Source organism: Phacochoerus africanus, chromosome 11 (assembly GCF_016906955.1).
Source record: "Phacochoerus africanus isolate WHEZ1 chromosome 11, ROS_Pafr_v1, whole genome shotgun sequence".
Classification (NCBI taxonomy): domain Eukaryota; kingdom Metazoa; phylum Chordata; class Mammalia; order Artiodactyla; family Suidae; genus Phacochoerus; species Phacochoerus africanus.
The window spans coordinates 19805308-19827329 of NC_062554.1; the positions used below are offsets into that span (position 1 = coordinate 19805308).

General features: G+C 35.8%; 1 protein-coding gene and 1 long non-coding RNA gene across 9 annotated transcripts in view; one reads left to right on the plus strand and one right to left on the minus strand.

The window, feature by feature from the left end:
- EED (embryonic ectoderm development) overlaps positions 1-22022 on the plus strand; it is a 34407-nt gene that overhangs the window by 1939 nt on the left and 10446 nt on the right. Inside the window, exons 2-10 of one of the 7 annotated variants that reach the window (XR_007130702.1) lie at positions 4795-4947; positions 7490-7582; positions 10798-10863; positions 11891-12016; positions 12871-12952; positions 15664-15755; positions 18048-18181; positions 19134-19182; positions 20456-20561. Coding sequence is in view for 6 of the 7 variants with exons in the window: in XM_047752338.1 (XP_047608294.1) it covers positions 4795-4947; positions 7490-7582; positions 10798-10863; positions 11891-12016; positions 12871-12952; positions 15664-15755; positions 18048-18181; positions 20456-20561; positions 21656-21730 (927 nt within the window). In the remaining variant the exon portion in view is untranslated. Of the gene's footprint in view, positions 1-4794; positions 4948-7489; positions 7583-10797; positions 10864-11890; positions 12017-12870; positions 12953-15663; positions 15756-18047; positions 18182-19133; positions 19183-20455; positions 20562-21655; positions 21731-22022 lie in introns of all 7 variants that reach the window. The other 6 variants (XM_047752338.1, XM_047752332.1, XM_047752333.1 and 3 more) reach the window with 6 other exon arrangements.
- Positions 10621-22022, minus strand: part of LOC125110767 (uncharacterized) — a 44283-nt gene continuing 32881 nt past the window's right edge. For both annotated transcript variants that reach the window (XR_007130707.1, XR_007130705.1), the window contains one exon: positions 10621-11256. This is a non-coding gene — a long non-coding RNA (uncharacterized LOC125110767). The remainder of the gene's footprint in view (positions 11257-22022) is intronic.

Sequence of the window (22022 nt, forward strand, 5' to 3'; positions counted from 1 at the left end):
ATCCCATGGAGCCTATTTATTTTCATCTTTTCTTAAACTTTTCTAGGCAGACTAGGTTAGTGACTAGAAGCACAACTGGATCCAAGTGTTAGATTACAACTCCCTGTCTACTACTTACTGGTTGCTTGACCTTGAGCAAGATATTTGACCTAGTTGCCTCACATTCTTGAAAATGGGGATAATAACAGTATTGATTTCATGGGGTATTTGTGAGGATAAATGAGGTAATATAGGTAAAGTATTTTTTAAAAAGAGTGCCTGCCCCCTAATAAGTACTGTACAAGTGTTTTTAATTACTGTTACTTATTTTGTAATCATATAGTCTGGACTTAGCTTTCTGGTCCTTAGGCATATTCATCAGGCAGAAATGTAATGAAAATGTCAGTAACCTATTTAGACTGAGGAAAATTTCAGGGCACCAAATACATTGAAAGAATATTTTCTTTTTACAGACCCTAAAGAGGAGTATATTTTTTGATGTATACTAAAACTATTTAGAATTAGATGATTGGATTAAGCTTTTGTGTTTTGAATAGGGACTTTTAACCTTTTTTGTGCTTTGGACACGGTAATGAATCCTATGAAACCATCTCAGAATATTATTTTCAGATGTATAGAATACAATATATAAGGTTACAAACACAATTAATAATAAAATTATTTTAAAAGTTACAAAATTTTTAAGCACATTTAAGATTTGTTTTAATAAAGTGCTTTAATACAAAGTGCTTCTTTATTAGCACATTAGGTAATTAGATCTCACAGAGGCTCTGATAGCAGTGATGGGCATGGACAGTTTTTGAGATCTGCAACAACTGTAATGTGATATAAAAACACCTGACTGCCATTGGCGAGAAAGTCACGGCTAAAGTAACATTAGCATGTATGCTGTCTGCATTATAATAAAAGGAAGTAACAGATTTCAGTTAAAGATGATGAACATTTAAGATGCAGTTTTAAATTTATTTATATATTTATTTACTTAAGTCCACAGGCCCTCTAAATTCCATCCCGGGGACCCAGGTCTAGGCCATAGGTTAGGAAAAGCACTAATGGAAGGGAGAAGTCTGTATTAAAAAAAAAAAAAAAGAGTTCAGAGAAAAGCTAACAAGGGCATTGGTTTTACTCTTGAGGGAGCTCAGTAATGACAAGAAGGCCAAAACCCAAACGGGGAAAGAATGTGGTGTTTTCAAGTTGGAGTTAAGGTACTCTGAGCAGCTCTTACTGTTAGTAAATCAAAGAATTGAAAGGACATTAAAATTTTTGTAATTGAGGCATAACTGACTGATAACATTATATTATTAGTTTCAGGTGTACAACACAATGATTTGATATTTGTACACATTGCAAAATTATCAGCACAGTGTCTAGTTAACATTCAACCTATTTTAGATTTATCGTGTATGTATCTGCCATTTTACTAACTTTTTTGTATGACTGTAGAGTAGTTAGCGTTTTGAAGAGTACTAGTTGTTCCCTGGTAGTAAGATAAGGCTAAATCTGGAGACTTGCCTTTGGCTTAAGTAACCTGTGGCAAGATTGTCAGACAATGACTGTCCCTCTTTCCTTGGTGAACATGTAAAGATGGTGGTACCATATCTGTTGCATGGTACCATTCCATAGTTTGAGGAAGGGTCACGGTGGAAGTCAGCTTGTATGTGTATTAGACTCTCAGCAAAGGCTTGAATTTAACTTAAAGATTAAATGAAAGCATTTTGACTGTATTGAATTTCCATTTGATTCCATCTCTTGATTTGCCTATTTGAGGAGACAGGTAAATCAAGTGATCAAAAGTTTAAAATATATATGTATGTGTGTGTGTGTAGCACTGGGAACTGTATCTAGTCACTTATGATGGAGCATGATAATGTGAGAAAAAAGAATGTACACATGTATGTGTAACTGGGTCACCTTGCTGTACAATAGAAAATTGACAACACTGTAAACCAACTGTAATGAAAAAATAAAAATCATTATTAAAAAAAGACATATGACGAAAAAAAAAAAAAAGGAGTTCCCATCGTGGTGCAGTGGTTAATGAATCCGACTAGGAACCATGAGGTTGCGGGTTCGATTCCTGGCCTTGCTCAGTGGGTTAAGGATCTGGCGTGGCCGTGAGCTGTGGTGTAGGTCCCAGAGGTGGCTCGGATCCCGCGTTGCTGTGGCTCTGGCGTAGGCTGGCAGCTACAGCTCCAATTAGACCCCTAGCCTGGGAACCTCCATATGCCACGGGAGTAGCCCAAGAAATGGCAAAAAGACAAAAAAAAAAAAAAAGCATAGCAAGAGATACACCTTCTCAGCAGCAAAAATAAGATAAAATATATATATTTACACACATTATTAAAATCGTTAACATTGTGTGTGGCTTCATGATTAGCAGTTGAATTTTTAGCCAGAATGGAAAGAAGCTGGTGAATAAATGTCTAACCATTTCATTATTTCATTCGTATAGTGTTAAAAGGTAATTTTCAGAAAAAGTAGATAATTTTCAGAAACATTTCATTTTACTCATGTGAGGGAACTGGGCAAGTGTAAGTCAGACAGTAAAAATGTATATAGATTAAAAGAATGTAGAGATGAAGTTGCAAATGGAGGCAAAACTTTTCTTCAAAGTGGAAGGAAAGACATTTTGAATCTCTGCCTTTGGATTATCCACAGCGTAAGAGATAGAAGGTCTGAGATAGGTCTTTAAAGGCAGTGAAGAGGGGTGGATCCTAATAACATGGAAGAGTGTGCTGTAGATATGCGGTTTTCCATTGAAACACAAAATTACTTCTCTATTTTCTATACTAGGTTGGGGTTTTTTTTGTTTTGTTTCCTTCGTTTGTTTTGTTTTGTTTTGTTTTTGGCCATGCCTGCAACAAGCAGAAGTTCCTTAGCCAGGGATTGAACCCTCGCCACAGCAGTGACCCAAGCCTCAGCAGTGACAACACTGGGTCCTTAACCTGCCCGGCTTCTAGGGAACTCTGAAGTTTTACACTAGGTTTTAGCTATGTAAGTACAACTGAAAGGTAGGGAGAAATAGAGATTAAAAACACTTTCAACCTAGGAAGTGAACTTTGAAGTTTTACATTTTCTGTATCTGTAAAGGCTGATTATATTTACATTAAATTACAGTACAGGTATTGAGTACTACTGTGTGCCATCTATCCACTTCATTCTGTTCTTTCACTTTAGATAATCAGTATATTCTAGAATAGTGTGTGTGTGTGTGTTGGCTGCACCTGTGGCACATCGAAATTCCTGGGCCAGGGATTGAACCCAGTGACAATGCCATATCTTTAACCCATTGAGCCACCAGGGAACTCCTTGTGTGTGTGTGTTTTGTTTTTTGTTTTTGTTTTTTTAAACCATTTCATTTTGCCTTTTCGTTGTTGTTCTTTTTAGGGCTGCATCCGCAGCATATGGAAGTTCCCAGGCTAGGGGTTGAATTGGAGCTACAGCTCCCAGCCTATGCTACAGCCACAGCAACGCAGGATCTGAGCTGCATCCATGACCTACATACACCACAGCTCACAGCAACGCTGGATCCTTAACCCACTGAGCAAGGCCAGGGATCAAACCCATAACCTCATGGTTACTAGTTGGATTCGTTTCCACTGCGTCACAATGAGAATTCCTTATTTTGTCATTTTGGTAGGACCCATTTGAAATTTTGAAAACAACCCCTAAAAACAACTATAGAATACCTTATTGTTTTTCAAGTGAATTAATGTGAAATTTTTATATAGTCTTTGATACTCTAATTTTTAACCTTCTGTTATATCATAAAACTAGCTTTAGGAAGCAATAATTTAAAAATAGCCCCTAAGGCAGTGGTTCCTAGACTGTGTCCTCATAGATGTTAATAGGCACTCCTTGAAAAAAGCTTTCTTCAGATTGAATTTAGTAGCTACTGCCCTAGGGGTGATAGGTTTAAATAAATCTCTATTCTAAGGAACACTTTGGAATGTGTAATCAGTAGAGGTAGAGAAATAGTCTTCTGAGAGTAGAGGGCCATTAATATATCTTTATGACTAGAGATAGGGTGTAGATTAGGTGAATTTTTAGGGTTTCCTGTAGTTATTTCTACCTTGGAAGGATTTTACTTTATAGTGAGTTTCTGGAGACCTAATATATGAGTATTGTTATTTTAGAGCTATGAGTCACATTTTACTTGTAAATAGCACAGAATATGTAGAAGTTAAAATTCTAAGTGCTTTCAGTGTTATAAATAAGCAGAATTTGAATGATAACAGGATTTTCAGAAATGGCATCTAAAGTAGGAAGCACTAACACTGACTCCAGCTTCAAAGGCCGCACATTCCCATGCTCCAGACTGAGCAGCAGTCAGATAAATTATGAAGACATATAGGTCAGTCACATATAGGGGTCACAGCTTTAGTTTTGAATCCCAGCAACCCTAACCTGCAAGGCACCACTTAGACTCCCTAAGCAGCACTTCCTCAACTATGTATCCTACGAAGCGCAGTAAAGATGAAGAGAGGCAGTGTAGTAATGTGGCCGACACAGACCAGTGCCTTGTTATTTAAAGGCAGTATTATTCTTACTGATTCTATTATCGTCATTATGATTAGCTTTTTTGTTTATACTTTGGCTGAAATATTAAATATCCGCAAATACTTTGGCTGGTTTGCATTTTATTCTTATTTGGAGATGGGAATAAATGTTTTTATTTCTTGCAGAATTTATTAATTTTTTTAGGTCAGTCAGCAGCTACCCAATACGAAGTCATTTGCTCCTAAGTACAGTATTTCTGTTTCATAGAATTTTTTTCTAATTTTCCATTTATAGGATGATGCTGTCAGTATAGAAAGTGGTACAAACACTGAACGCCCTGATACACCTACAAATACGCCAAACGCGCCTGGAAGGAAAAGTTGGGGAAAGGGAAAATGGAAGTCAAAGAAATGCAAATATTCTTTCAAATGTGTAAATAGTCTCAAGGTATGTGCAGAAAGACATAGTCTCTGGGTTAAATGCTGGGCTCCAGCTTCCTTCCTTCCTTCCTTCCTGCACCCACGGCATATGGAGGTTCCCAGGCTAGGGGTTGAATTGGAGCTGTAGCCGCTGGCCTATGCCACAGCCACAGCAACTTGGGATCCAAGCCGCGTCTGCGACCTACACCACAGCTTATGGCAGTGCTGGTTCCTTAACCCACTGAGCATGGTCAGGGATCAAACCTGCCTCCTCATAGATACTAGTCAGATTCATTTCCTCTGAGCCATGATAGGAGTGCCCAGCATTATTTCTTTTTTTTTTTTTTTTGGCTTTCTAGGGCCACACCGGGGCATATGGAGGTTCCCAGGCTAGGGGTCTAATCGGAGCTATTGCTGTTGGCCTACGCCAGAGCCACAGCAATGCCTTAGTGGTAAACATTTTATGCTCAAGATACTCTGTCAAATTAAAAATATTTTAAAATTATTAATACTTTGAAGAGTTTTTTGGTAGGACAAATTGCATAGTTATCATAGTCCATTCTGCATTTGTTTAGCTTTTGTTTGTTCTTTTAAATTAAATGGATAATACCTAGTATTGTAGTCTGGTTTTTCTTTATTGTTCTTATTCAAATAAAAGATTTTGGAAAATATTACTCTTCATATTTTGGTAAAATTTAAAAGCATAAGCCACTTCCTGGTACCTGTTACTAAAAAGAACTGAATGTGACTCATTAACTTTGAGTTAACATAAATTGAAACAGATGTCTTGCTTCGTGTAGTCTTTTAAAATTTACTCTTTTATTTATAATTGTTTTCAAAGAAAAAGATATAAATTAAAATTTCCTGTTTTTTAAATTGTGGGTATGTTTTTCCTTTGCTGAACAAAAATATGCATTATAATATCTTATACATGAGTTTGATTCTTTTTGAAATATCTAAATATACTTTTAGGTAAAGTTGTTGGAAAGCATAAAAAGCTATAGCTGCACAGAAATTATTTGTGTTAGCAAAATTCATTGTTCAGTGTGTCAAATTATACTTTTTTTTCTTTTTAGGGCCACACTTGTGGCATATAGAAGTTCCCAGGCTAAGGGTCAAATTGGAGCTGCAGCTGCCAGCCTATGCCACAGCAATGCCAGATCCCAGCCGTGTCTGTGACCTGCATCATCAATGCCAGATCCTTAACCTACTGAGCAAGGCCAGGGATCATACCACATCCTCATGGATGCTGGTTAGGTTCTTAACCCACTGAGCCACTACAGGAACTCCCTCAAATTATACTCTTAAAAGGAGGAAAGTTAATCTCAGTGGGTTGTTTTTTTTTTTTTTTTTTGGTTAGGCAAAGCGTCCATTATAGTTTCATGTTAATATTTACGTATATTAACCTGTTTTTTACGTAGTAAAAATGGAATGTGGTTTTGATTGCCATTTAAATATTCTGATTAAATATTTCCAAAGCCTAAAAGCTGTGGCTTTTTAAAGGATAAGAAGTGAAAGTTGTTAATATTTAAAAGTGAAAACAATGCCTTAAGATGAACATGGAAGGTACTATTAAGCGCCAGGAGATTGCCAGTTAAATCCCAAGCCTGAAAAATAAATAACTTTGTGAAGAAAACTGAATATTTGTTTTTTATGTACTTCCTTGTAGCCTCCTGGTAACTGTGAAATTATACTCCACTCTCTCAGCTGACGTCCAGTGTTCATTATAAAACTTTTTGGGATGTTTTTCTTTTAGGACCTAAACTCAAGTTTCTTTAAAATTGTTTCTATAGGACTAATAGAAAGCAATGATTTGGGTTTTTTGTTGTTGTTGTTGTTGTCTTTTTCCCTTTTCTCGGGCCGCTTCCGCAGCACACGAAGGTTTCCAGGCTAGGGGTCTAGTCGGAGCTGTAGCTGTCGTCCTATGCCAGAGCCACAGCAACTTGGGATCCGAGCCACATCTTTGACCTACACCACAGCTCACGACAACGCCAGATCATTAACTGGCTGAGCAAAGCCAGGGTTCGAACCCGCAACCTCATGGTTTCTAGTTGGATTCATTAACCACTGAGCCACGATGGGAACTCCAAGAAGGCAATGATTTGAATGGAGTCTCATATGCTTCGTTTTACAAGGGAAGAATTAACCCTAATGAAGTTTAATGAGTACTGGAGAAACTGCATTAACTCTTGAGTTATTTGTTATTTCAGAAAAATTAATTCTATCCTTAGGTCCTAAGAGATAAAATGCATCTACCACAATTACCCATTTTATTTTGATTCAGAATACAGTTGGGTTTAACAAAATAGAAGTCAACTGTCAAAGTATTTCACTGATAAGTACTTGTTACCTAACCTCTGATTTACGTCTTTGTTATAAAACTTTATCATGCACAGATATTTTAAAATGTGAAAACTGGACTAACAGATACTAAGTATCAGAAGTCAATTTATGTATGATATACAAAGTACAGGCTTGCATTTTGGAAAGTTATAAAGGAGGATGGTCAGTTTACTACCATTTTTTTGGTTTCTAAAATATATTTTTCTTATTTTTTGGTTATTTTATAGGAAGATCATAATCAACCATTGTTCGGAGTTCAATTTAACTGGCACAGTAAAGAAGGAGATCCATTAGTGTTTGCAACTGTAGGAAGCAACAGAGTGAGTGTTAAGGGGTCTGTTGGCATTTGGCTTATCAGACTCAATTGTTAATATAAATTGAAGTGTAATGATTTGGAACTAAACTTTATTTTGTCCTCAAAAGTAGTTTGTTTTGAGTGGCTGAAAAACATGACTTAGCTTTTTGGAAGTGATTTTAATAGTTGTTTGTCAGATTGGGTAAGAAGTCTGATTTCTTAAAAATAATAAATGTAATTAGTTGTTCTCTATAAATGCAAAACATAAATCCAGTGGATTTATATAATAGCTATTAAAATATTTTAATTATTTGCAATAAACATTTATTTTGAATTATTTTTATTTAAATAAGCCAGAGCATCTTAAACTGAAAGAAGTGCATAGAAAAAACTATGGTGGGCACGTTTTGATATAAACCATTATTTAACTTTTTAGTTAAACCTAGGGCTGAAAAAGTGGATTGCAAAGACATTTATTCATTTCCATCCACTTCTAAATAAGTGGGCAAAAGGAAGATTCCCTCGTGCTTACCAGGGAGTCTCGAAAGAGTTTTCGGTTAAATTGAAATCACCTTGGAAAAATTGTCTTCCTAAGTCTGTATTAGCTTACATTCTGGTTATTCATTAATACTGTACTAGGAGTTAGGAGGAATAACAGAGAAATAGACTGGCGTATTTGGAAAAAGAAAGATGGAGGAAACTAATTGGTATGGGGTGACAATAAACAGTCATTTTCTCTACCTTAAGCCCAAGAGGGGGAAGAGAAGGTTAATCTGAGAGGTGTTCTGTAAGTTTTTTTATTTTATTTTTTGCTTTTTAGGGCCGCACCCTTGGCATGTGGAGGTTCCCAGGCTAGGATGTCTAATCGGAGCTACAGCTGCCAGCCTACACCACAGCCACAGCAATGCCAGATCTGAGCTGCGTCTGCGACCTACACCACAGCTCGAGGCAATGCCAGAAGCTTAACCCACTGATTGAGGCCAGGGATCAAACTCACAACCTCATGGTTCCTAGTCAGATTTGTTTCTGATGCGCCATGATGGGAACGCCTCTAAGTTATTTTAAGTGAGTAAATTTTATACTTCTTTAGTAATTGCACTAAGCTTCTTAAATAAAAATACCATGATTTTTAATGGACACTGTTTCCTGTATTTGTTTTCTGTTTCTTAGTATTGGTTTCCTTCTGTTCTCAATCAAAACTAACTTGATAACAAAGAAATTATCAGCTAAGTATTTTTCAAATGTCAGTATATTTCCAAGATTTTTTTTTTCTTTTTTCTTTTTAAAGTTCGAGAATCATACTAACACATATGAATCTGTTCTGGGTTAGAGCCTTCCTAGTCCTGTTTTCTAAAACATGAAATTTGGCTCTAAGTAATTTCCAGAAAGTCTTTTATGAAGTTTTAATTATATTTAAAGCTCTGGTGCTTTTACTAGGTTGTTGAAATTCTGAAAGTTTGAAACTTACTTCTGAAGTTAATAACATGGGATAACAGCTCTTTTTGGTATGAGGCAGATGTAAGTTGTGATATGTAGCTTGAAAACAATTCAGAGGGAAAGTGACATAGTTTGAAGAAAAGATTAGAGATTATTTTTTCCAAATATTGGGAATGTAATCCATTAATTTGAATCCACTCTATTGCTATGGCTGTGGCATAGGCCAACAGCTGTAGCTCCGATTAGACATCCTAGCCTGGGAACCTCCATAGGCCAACTCCCTTTTATTGAGAGTTCCCTGGTGGCACAGCTAGTTAAGGATCCGGCGTTGTCACTGCTGTTGTGCAAGTTCAGTCCCTGGCCTGGGAACTTGTGTATGCCGTGGGCACAGTTGCCCCCCACACACCAAAAAAAAGGCATCACTATAAGCCTAAGATTCTGCCTTACTAATTTCACCATGGTATTAGTATAAATAGAATTAGTATAATTTGTGCTCCCTTATGCTTATTGTAATGGTCCAGGCTATCTAACAAAAAGAATTCCTGTTCTCATTCAAATGACACAGAATTATAGTTTATTGAATTATTACAAGGTCTGCTGTTTGGATTTCTTTTTTTTTTAAAAAAAGTAAAATAATCTCTAAAGACACAACCTGCTTAGCATCCATATAAGGAATTTTTTTAGAATATTAATATAGAGATTATCTTATTGATTTAATAGGTGATAGATTTAAAGTTTCTTTATAGAGTTCTTATAGACTCATATTAAGATCAATAATGGGGTTATTGCTAACATTACTAAGCTGTAAGAAAAATGGAAAGGGATTTATAAAAATTTAGTATTACAGAGTTAGCCCTCTGTATCTGTGGGTTCCACATCCATGGATGATTCAACCACCTGTGGATCAGAATTATTTAGAAAAGAAAATTCCAGAAAGTTGCAAAAAGCAAAGCTTGAATTTGCTCTATACTGGTAACTGTTTATATAATATCTGTATTATATTAGATATAGTGGTCTAGAGGTGATTTAAAGTATACAGGAGCATGTGTATGGGTTATATGCAAATACTAGGCCATTTTATATAAGAGACTCGAGCATCTCTGGATTTTCATATCTGTGAGGAGTTCTGGAACCAGTCCCCTGCAGATACCAAGGGACATCTGTACGTAATTGAATAGAGTGTATATTCACTAATTTTAGAATATGTGACAAATGAAAAGCATCACTGTACATCAGAAAGTTAATATTTGATGAACAGTGTCCATGAAAAAATTATTAGGCAAATTTTAGATTTTCTTATATGTAATTAATAAATGCTTTAAAATTACCCAAAGACTTTAAGAACTTAAAAGAGGATAAATCACAATTTTAGTAAGTAGTTACACTTTACTGCGAGGTATTCACCTTTATTTACTTTGAAGAGTTGATGCAATTATATGGATGAGAGATATAATTTTAACAGTGGAAATAGAAACCATTACTACTAAAATATTTAGTATACTTTGGAAAATATGTAATACATTAGGCTTTATATAGCTTCCTTAAGTTTAAAGGAGCTATTTTATTTTTTATTTTCATTTTTAAAATTTTTCATTTACGGCTGCACCTGTGACATATGGAAGTTCCTAGGCCAGGGACTGAATCCAAGCCACAGCTGCAGCAATGCCAGATCTAATGGAGCTATTTTAAAGCAGTAGCTTCTGTAACATCTTTGAGATAAAGTTATGGCTAAAATACATTCAAAAGCTGAAGAATGTGCTCCTATATTTGAGATAAAATTGACTGTGTTTTTGTTTTCATTAGGTTACCTTATATGAATGTCACTCACAAGGAGAAATCCGGTTGTTGCAATCTTACGTGGATGCTGATGTATCCTTTCTTGGGTTTTCAACATCATTGGCTAAAGAAATTGACTCTCAATAAATACACTGAAACCTCTGTTAAACTAATTAGTCCCTTAAAGTTATGTTGTCATTTCTTAACTTTAACCAGTGCTGTACCTTCAGTGTCACCCAATAGATTCCTGGTTTCAGTTTTCCTGATTTCCTAGAAATCCATTGTAGGCTGGGAATGAGGGAGGACACGGCAGGTGGCTAGAGATGAGCATTGGAAATCCAGTGATGGAAGATGCTAGCGAAGGGTAGCTGAAACTTCCTGTTTTTTTTTGACCTTGCTTAGAATTTTTTCATTTCAGGGCAGTTACATTGATGAACTTTGGTTGATTGGAAGCTGTGACGGGCAGTATCAACATATCAACAAAGCCTATAGGGAGAAAATAAACATGCAGTTTGTTCAGGAAATAAAACACTGCAAAACACGGGTTTATAAAGAAAAAGCTTTAAACAACCAGAGGGTACAGCAGTTAAAGCATGTAGTAAGATTTCTTGCAGATCTGTTTGAAAAACCTAGCAAATGAGAAAAAGCAAAGACATTCATTCTTCCCTAGGTGATAGGAAAGAAGTGGGAAGGTCTCACACAGGAAAAGATAGAAAAGTGAAGAGTTATCTTTATCTAGAGGCAGACAGAAGTATCTGGATAGAGTCAGGTTCAGCAAATTACAGCCTGTGGAGCTGGCCACCTGTTTTTGTAAATAAATTTTTATTGTGACACAATCATGGCCATTGCTTTACGTATTGTCTGTGGCTGCTTTCAAAAGACAGAGGTAAATAGTGATGTGAACAGCAAAATAGTAATCAAAATTCAGCAGAAGTACTGAGTTTGTTTACTTGGTATAGATTTTAGACCTAAAATCTTCATTATTTAAATCTGATAGTATAAAGAAAAATGAGAGCTTCTTTGTCAAAAACTTTAGCAATTCTTTGGGGGTTCCATGTGTGGTATTGTGATGGTAGATGTGTTTTTCAACAAGTTATATTTCTTAACTGGCATTTCTTAGGCTGATGAAAACTTTTATACTTGTGCATGGACATATGATAGCAATACAAGCCATCCTCTGCTGGCTGTAGCTGGATCTAGAGGCATAATTAGAATAATTAATCCCATAACAATGCAATGCATAAAGGTGGGTTTTCTTGTTAAATTGTAGATCTGCTTTTTCTATTTTTTGAACTCACACTTAGGAAAACTTGTCTTGTTGAATTTAAAACAGTCAGTGTCCAGTTTCTAATTGGATTTGTCCTTTGCCCATTGCTTCTTTTTTTTTTTTTTTTTTTTTGCCATTTCTTGGGCTGCTCCCGTGGCATATGGAGGTTCCCAGGCTAGGGGTCCAATTGGAGCTGTAGCCGCCAGCCTATTGCCAGAGCCACAACAACGTGGGATCCGAGCCCACATCTGTGACCTACACCACAGCTCACGCCAATCCACTGATCAAGGCCAGAGATTGAACCTGCAACCTCATGGTTCTGAGTCGGATTCGTTAACCACTGAGCCACGACGGGAACTCCGCCCATTGCTTCTTGACATTTGGGTCATGCACATTAAGAGATAAATAAGAAAACTTTATCACTATTTTATCACTGTTTTCTTTTAAAATCATTTTGCCTTGCTTTATTCCGAGGACCTCTAAATGAACAATAACAAAAGCGAGCTTACTTTCCAAGTCAAGGGCATATTTTAAAGAACTGAAAAGTGAAGCTTTGGAAGTTGATAGAAGAAGAAATTTTACAAATTGCTTTAACCCTGGGGGCACATTAGAATCACCCAAGAATCTTTTAAATTCTTTCTGTGGCTGAGAATATCTGCCACAATGGAACTTTGAGCATCTTTTTTTCCTTCAAGTTGGGTGATTTTAATATGCACCCATGGTTGAGAACCAGTACTTTTAAGTGAAACCATTTTTCCATTCTCTTAAGATTAGTGATTAAAGAACTTAACTGATTTTTGTATGAAAGTTGAAATGTTTTAAATGTATTGTAGCACTATGTTGGCCATGGAAATGCTATCAATGAGCTGAAATTCCATCCAAGAGATCCAAATCTTCTTCTGTCAGTAAGTAAAGGTAAGAAGCAGCAAATGTTTCTTTAGTTCTATTTACTTGAGAGTGAGAGGTTTTTGTTTTTTGTTTTTTGTTTTTGCGGGGGTGGGGGGTAAGCTGTTCTAAGGAAAAAAAGCTAAATTTAAAAAGAGTTAAGTTTTAGAAAAACCTTAGGCTACATTAGCAACCCCAAACCACTACTTGGAGAAAGGGACCATGAAATATACTGTTAACATAAGATGTAAATAAAATAATTGGTAGTGAGGACTAGGTGTGTATTACCCTTCTTACTTACCATATTATGTTATGATAGTTCTAGAACTTTACCCTCAATTGAATTGTTATGTTAAGCTTCATTAATTTTAAGTGGCAGATGACCAAGGTTATGACTCTTTTAATAGTTTGAAGGTAGGGAGTCCCCATTGTGGCTCAGCGGTAATGAACCCAACTAGTATCCGTGAGGACTCGGGTTTCGATCCCTGGCCTCACTCAGTGGGTTAAAGGACTTAATGTTGCCGTGAGCTGCTGTGTAGGTCTCAGATGTGGCTTGGATCTGGCATTGCTGTGGCTGTGGTGTAGGCCGGCAGCTGTAGCTCCGATGCGCCCCCTTGCCTGGGAACTTCCATATGCCACAGGTGCAGCCCTAAAAAGACCAAAAAAAAAAGATAGTTCGAAGGTAGTTTTGCAAATCATCTTTTTATCACTCTTTCCAGTCATATAAGAAATAATGCAAATCTATATTGCGTTTTCATCTCTCTCTATAAAGCTTCTGTCTTATAAAACATTCCCTATAGAATTCCTTAGAATGCTAAGTTATCCAGAGTAAGCTCTTTGAACTATCTCCCTTACTTATAAAGAGAAAGCATTGCCTTGCTCAGTATGCCTTTGTTGGCATTATAAGTTTATTCTGGGTTCAAATGGCTTCTTAATCTTTCTCAATCATTTCTGAGCTTTCTGAAATGATTTTGGTTGTTCTTATTTCTACTTTGTTTTCAATTGCCCTTTCTCTTTTCATTTCTACATGATTATTCTAGTCAGATTTATTACTTTCTTAACAATTTGTCACATCTATAACCTGCCCCTGCAAAATGCTCATATTAAAAGATGTCCTCAAATTAAAACTCTGCCATGAAAAATGTTTTATTGTGATTTTTCTTTAACTACCAAGGTGTGTTTGGAAATAGACACCTAAGAAAAGAGCTGATAACTTTTTCTCTTCTCTTACAAGAATTCCTTTACAAGTGCCATAGGCCATCATGTCTCACTTGTCCTTAATATCACAATTTTTTCAGACTCTGCTCTTCCCCCATTGGGTCAGTAAGAGCATTTTCCAAACAGCTTTTCAAAATGAATAGGAATTTTCCTGCAAGTAATAACTGTCAAGACAGAAAAGGACAACCTCTCAAATAGAAAATATTTGCAAATTATGTACGTAATGAGGACCTTGTATCAAGAGGGCATACAGTTCAATAATAAAAAGACAACCGCATTTCAAATGGATAAAGGTTTTGGGGTTCCCGTCGTGGCGCAGTGGTTAACGAATCCAACTAGGAACCATGAGGTTTCGGGTTCGGTCCCTGCCCTTGCTCAGTGGGTTAACGATCCGGCGTTGCCGTGAGCTGTGGTGTAGGTTGCAGACTCGGCTCGGATCCCGCGCTGCTGTGGCTCTGGCGTAGGCCGGTGGCTACAGCTCCGATTCGACCCCTAGCCTGGGCACCTCCCGTGGGAGCGGCCCAAGAAATAGCAAAAAGACAAAAAAAAAATAGATAAAGGTTTTAAATAGACATCTCTCCAAAGAACATGGACAAATGTCCAGTAAGCACATGGAAAGGCACTCAGTATTATTAATCCTTAGAGAAATCCAGATCAGAAACACAGACACCGCTTCATACCTACTAGGAAGGCTATAATCAAAAAGACAGACCATAAAATATGTTGACTAGGATGTGGAGAACCTGGAACCCCCTCATCCACTGCTAGTGGGAATGTAAAATATAAGTACATTGCAGAAGAGTCTGGCAGTTCCTTAAAAAGTTAAACATAGAATTACCACTCTTAGGTACATATATCTTGAAGAGAAATGAAAATAAATGTCCACACAAAAACTTGGGCTTAAATTGGAATCAGGAAATCATTTTCATAGCAGTGTTAATTTCTATTGCTTACACAGTGTAGTACTGCCTCTTGGTGTTATCTATGTAATATGTTAATATTTATGTATAATATGGAAATTTTATATTTCAAGTTCTGCATAGTATTTCTTATATTTATGAATATTGCCATCTATTCTTTGTTTTGTGGAAAATGAGATTTCTCAAATTACATTTCTATAATTGTGATAATGTCCAGAATACTCTAAAATTATGTCACAATGTATATGTTTCAATTCTATTTTTTTATTTACTATAGCAATCTTTATACTTTGTCCTCTTCAATTTATAAATGTAGATATGGTGGAGGGAAAAGCTAGTACCTTATTCTGTGGCATAATGCAGCGCAATTTGGGGCCACATAAATGGTTCCTTTGTATCTTGAAAGTTTGAATTCATATCTAGTTAACTCCACGGGTGATGTAAATTTTAAATTGCTATATGATATGGATTTCCTCTTTGTCTTTACTCTGAATTTCAAAGTCCAAACTTTGGTAGTTTTTTCTTCTTTGCAGTGATTCTTAATTAAAGTCCACAGTAAATAAATGATAAAAGTTCATCTGAATTTTTTTATGTCTATACTAGATCATGCTTTACGCTTATGGAATATCCAAACGGACACTCTCGTGGCAATATTTGGAGGTGTAGAAGGGCACAGAGATGAAGTTCTAAGTGCTGTAAGTTGAAAGCTAGACGGCAGTGACCTTCAGGTGTACAAAGCTGTGAATAATCCCCATAGAACTCTTTCCTTATAAGAAAGTATATGGTTTGTTTCATCTAGCGTGGCAGGCAGTTATTTCATTTACTTATGATAGACAGGATTTTAACTTACAGGTGAAGAAATAAAGCAAGTAGGCTCTTGGTGTTTTATCTGTATTCTTGCACTTTTATTCTAGTGCCTGGATTGTCATGAAAGAATAGTATGGACTTGTTCTCCTTTTTTAATCTAAAATTACCAAGTTGACTTTTGTTGTTTCTCAGCTATTAAAGGAAAAGGTTAACCTAATTAAGAAACATTTTCCAAAAAAGAAAAAAAGAAACCCACACCTTTTTCATTTTTTATTTGAAGTTGAAATATAAGTTACTCTTTTCTAGGAAGTGTTATTGTGTTCACACTGATTTTTAGATAACTCTTCCCTTTGATGGCATGGTGTTATCCTTGTACTTATGTATTATAATATATAGATCTTTTGTAATGATATGATATAAGTGTTTTTAGTCAGGTTTTGTTTGTTTTTTTAGTCAGGTTTTGTTTGTTTTTCTTTTTTTTGGGTTTTCTTTAGGGATGCACCCACAGCATATGGAAATTCCCAGGCTAGGGATCGAATTAGAGCTGAAGCTGTCGGCTTAAACCACAGCCACAGCAGCTCGGGATTCGAGCCACGTCTCAGCCTACACCACAGCTCACAGCAATGCTGAATCTTTAACTCACTGAGTGGGGCCAGCTATGACTCCACGTCCTCATGGATACTAGTCGGGCTTGTTACCACTGAGCCACAACAGGAACTCCAGTTTTCAGATTTTTACATTGGATTAGGTTTACTTACGTTCCACAGATAGCTTACTTGTTTAATGGTTTTACAGCTCTTTAGTTCTCTTCTTTTTAACTGTTTAAAGGGGCACCATGTTCTGAAGCATGTGCCATTTTAATTGGATGTACTAAATGTTCCTATGGTTGGGGTTTGCATGCTTTTGTGAGAATTATACTTAACCTGAAAGGATTTTCTAGAAGGTACAATAGCATTCTCCACCTGGCTTTATGTCTGAAAGAGCTAAGACTGTGTCCTTTATTAAAAACTAAATGAGTGCTCCTGGCTCTTAGGGTGTGTTGCTATTGATGGTGAGGTTATTAGGAAAAGTAGCAGCTACCAGACTTGTAAATTCAGCACCAAACCTGGGAGTTCCCTTGTGGCACAGTGGGTTATGAACCTGCCTAGTATCCATGAGGATGTGGATTCCATCCCTGGCCTCACTCAGTGGGTTAAGGATCTGGCATCGCCGTGAGCTGTGGCATAGGTCACAGACACGGCTCAGGTCCGATATTGCTGTAGCTGTGGTATAGACCAGCAGCTGCAGCTGCAGCTCTGATTCGACCCCTAGCCATAGGTGTGTACAAAAATAAATAAATGAACAAACACCAAACCTGAAGTTCTCAGACTCTTAGAAAACAGTGTCCATGAATGATATCAAAGTTTGAATTAACATAGAATATCTAGTTTAGTGAGGAAAATACCCTCCTTAAATAGAACTCTTTACTGCTATTTTAAAAAACAAGAATAGGAGATGTCTCTCTCTCCTGTGTAATAACTGATGTTTACTGCTAGAAGGATTGATGTGTGAGATTTTCATTAATACCATGTGCTAAAGTGAATACCATTCTCTGCACCTTAGTGTCGTGTCTGTGAAATGAGGTAGAATAAGGTTGTTGTAACAGATGATCTGTTAGAGCTTGTTAAAAATTAGTAAATAGCAACTGAAAAAGTTTAAATATGTTATTTCCTTTTTTAGACTTTTTTTTTCCTTTATTCATTTAAAAAGTCAACTCTAAAACCAAAGTACCTGAAGTGTTATGACTTAGATGTACAAATATTAAGTTGTTTAAAGACTTGTAATTTCACATGCAGATGTCAGTTTCATTGCTTGGTCAGGGCTGGACAAAGAAAAGTAATGTAACTATTCGGTCAGATTTTATGTCATAGAATAATTTACCTCAGCATTCGATTCACCTTCAAAATCAAGCAAAGAAAATATTTAAAGATAATTGAATAGATAAAACTATTGTATTAACTCATATGTTTTGGTGGAGACAAATCAGTTAAAACTAAATCTCGAAAGTGGTAAAAACTTTGTGACTTATGGCTCACATAGTTAAATCCAAAATGTTAGTATTGTGGTCATCAGGTGAAAATTAGCATAATTTGGGGAAATAATTTATATATTTAATTCAAGCTTTTCTGTTTTACATACAGGATTATGATCTTTTGGGTGAAAAAATAATGTCCTGTGGTATGGATCACTCTCTTAAACTTTGGAGGATTAATTCAAAGAGAATGATGAATGCAATTAAGGAATCTTATGATTATAACCCAAATAAAACTAACAGGTAACAGTTGTAGTATTTAAAACAATTTGCTGTTCCATGCTGTTGAATAACCTTTTACTTTCTCCAAAATTGTTTTATGTCCCCAACACTGAGTTTAGAATCTCCTCTTTTAGTAATGTTATGGTATTGGAGTTCCCTGGTGGCTTAGTGGTTAGGGATTTGGTGTTGTCACTGCTGTGGTTTAGGTTTGATCCCTGGCTAGGAACTTCAGCATGCCACAGGTGTGGTCAATAAATAAATGAATATTAAAAGTAAATACAATTTAAAAAATAACTTAAGGTATAATTTGTATGCCATAAAATTCACTGATTCTAAATGGAAGCCCTTTATTTTTATCTGAACTGTTTGTGGCTCATTTTTCAAAATCCTTTAAATTATATTTTTATCTTAATTAAGTGGCACATTATTTTTATTTAGGAATGCATGCGCTAATGTTATTAGTACTATTTTTCAACACTGTAAATTCTAATTCAAGACAGTAAATCATAATTTTAAAAATAGGGTTCTTAGCTTTATTTTGTGGAACATAATGCTTTCCTTTAAATGATATTCACTTCACTAAATGCAGAAAATCCAAAAGCAGGAGCTTTGATCCAAGGGATTAGGTGTGGGAGCTTTGCAGTTTTTTTGATATATTTTTGAAAAACCTCAATTCTTAATTCATTTACTTTGTTTTTCAGAATTTTATCAAGCTATTATATTAACATTTTCACTGTGACTATCATGTCAATAAATGTTAACTTTGCCCTTTTCATTTCAGCAGAGTTAATTTTCTGGTTATCAAGTCAGATTATTAATAGATTGTTGGTTGAATTTGTATCCATAAGTAAATCTTTTAATACACTAACATTCATCAAATCTTAGGCCTCTAAGAATTAGCACAACTTTCAAATTCTATTTTAAAAAAACAAGGGTTAATACAATATTAAATTTATGTTTCTATATTTCCTAGAGCTCTGGAATCAGTAGAAGTTGTATTTCACAGCTTACAGAAAATAACAGTGAGTTATGCTGGCCTTCTCGAGAGAGGTTTAACCATAGATTATAGTATGTATTTGGCTAAAAAGCAATTAATAAAATTAGAGCAGAGTTAAAAATTTATGTCAGATCATTAATATATTTTAATACTTTTATGGAGTTCCCGTCATGGCTCAGTGGTTAACGAATCTGACTAGGAACCGCGAGGTTGCGGGTTTGATCCCTGGTCTTGCTCAGTGGGTTTAGGATCCGGCGTTGCCCTGAGCTGTGGTGTAGGTTGCAGATGCGGCTCAGATCCCACGTTGCTGTGGCTGTGGGTAGGCTGGTGGCTACAGTTCCAATTAGACCCCAAGCCTGGGAATTCCCATATGCTGCAGGAGCAGCCCTAGAAATGGCAAACAAGACAATAATAATAATTTAATATTTTTTAAAAAGAAAAGACCCCAGAATTTGAATTGGAAAGAGTATGTGAAATGATTTAGTCCAACATCCTTGTTTCATATGAGGGAAAAATAGGACATGCGCGTTACCCAAGACACAACTAATTCATGGCATATGATGCTTCTGCAGTTACTTGTATTTAAAAACTGAATCACTTACTAGATTAGAAATGTTAGGTATACATTTACTTCATTTCAGAATTGATGGCAGCTTCTCTAGTTTATTGTCTTCTCACTGACATCTTTAAGGAAAAATTGTGCCATATTTTACTTTTCTAAATACAGGAAAAGTTCTTAAATGGCAAATTCCTGTCACATACCATTTTCAGAAATTGGTGCTCTAGGCAGGATTTTCATCTAACCTTATCTTTAGCAGACTTTAAAATGATGTGTCGTCGTTCCTTAAAAAAAAAAAGTGTCAGTGTTCCTAAAAGATGACTATCTTTTGAAATAATCTAGATGTGTTTACTTCATACACCATTAATGCTTAATTTTAAAGGATTAAGTAAGTAGCTTAATATTTTCTATGAGAAATTTTCAGCGCTATTGAATCAGATATCTGGTTATTAGTTAGAATAGTCAGAATTGAAGTAATTAATTTTGGCCTATGTATAGAAAGGCAGGAAGCTGTGATTTTTACAAATGAAATTTCATAGGATAAAGACAAAATTGAGTTGAAAGCTAATAATAGAATAAAATGTAGAAAAAAATAGCTCTTAATAAACAGATAAGGTATTTAGTTTTGTAGGAACACAGATGAATTAACAGTCATAGTTTTCAAAGTTTTATAAATACAAAGAGGGAAGTGAGCTTCTGCTAGACGTTTTTCTCTTAACTTTTGATGTTTCTATTTCAGGCCATTTATTTCTCAGAAAATTCACTTTCCTGACTTTTCTACCAGAGACATACATAGAAATTATGTCGATTGTGTGCGATGGTTAGGTGATTTGATACTTTCCAAGGTATGGTAACTGCTGTTAAGCTGTATTTCCTTTGTGTGAGTTAGAACTTTGCAGGGAGCACAGTTTTATGCAGTCTGGTAAACTGGATAACAGATGGGAGATGGCCTTTTTTTTAAGTCTCATAATAACTTTTAAAGATTTGGAAACTTGTTTTAGGCATAAACATCCTGATGAATTTATAATTTGCACTTCAATGAGATGAAAAATGTTAACTTGCAAGATATTATTCTCTGATACTCAGTGTTATTGTAAAATAACTAATATCTAAAGCCAGTAGTTTTTAATGTTTGTGTCCATTTCAGTAACTGTGTACAAAACAGATGGAGTTGGCTCATGGGCTGTAATTTGCCAACCCCTGCTCTGTTATATTAATGCATATATTAACTTTTTTTTTTTTACCTGATAATTTAGAGAAGTTGGTGGTGATGTCATCTGAACATTTAGGATTGTCAAATTTAGAGAAATTGCTGTCCAGTTTCTTTTCTTGATGTGGGTTTCAGGGCATTTCATATTTTCTTGGGCAGAACCCGATTTATTTTTTTCTTGGTTATGAGGGTATGGTTTTACCTTTTTATTTTTTAACTTTTGAAATTAGATCTACAGGAAGTTTCAAATATCGTTCAGAGAGGTCCCATATTGCCCTTCACCCGATTTCTCCCATTGGTTATATCTTACAGAACTATAATATAGTATATCCAGGAAAATGACATTGTACAATGTGTGTGTGTAGTTCTGTGTCATTTTATCACATGTGATTTTGTCATTTCAAGAATGTTACAGTATGAGACCGTTCATGATTTTTTTCACTCAGTGTAACGCCATCCAGGTTGTGTGTATCATTAGGTTTCCCTTTTTAGTGCTGAGTAGTATTCCAGGGTATGGATGTACCACACAGTTTGTCTAACCTTATTCATCTATCATAGGACGTCTTGGTCCTTTCCAGTTTGAGCTATTACATATAAACAATCGTGTACAGGTTTTTGTGTGGACCTACTTAAGTTTTCATTTCTCTGGGATAAATGCCTGGAAGAGCAATTGCTGGGTCATGGTTAAGTTCGTTTAGTTTTTTAAGAACCTGCCAAACTATTTTCCAGAGTGGCCGTGCCATTTTACATTCCCACCAGCAATGTATGAAAGATCCCGTGTCTTCGAATCTTCGCCAGCATTTGGTATTGTCACTATTTTTTATTTTAGCTGTTCTGATAGGTGTGTAGTGATACATCATCGTCGTCTTAATTTGCATTTCCCTGATGGCTAGTGGTGTTGAACATCTTTTTCATGTGCTTATTTACCATCCATATATCCTTTCAATGATGTCTCTTCATATCTTCTGCTCATTTTCTAGTTGGATTGGTTTTTGTTTTGTTGTTTTTACTGCTGAGTTTTTAGAGTTCTTCATATATTCTAAATATAAATCCTGTGTCAGATAAGTAGTTTGCAGATATTTTCTTCCAGTCTGTA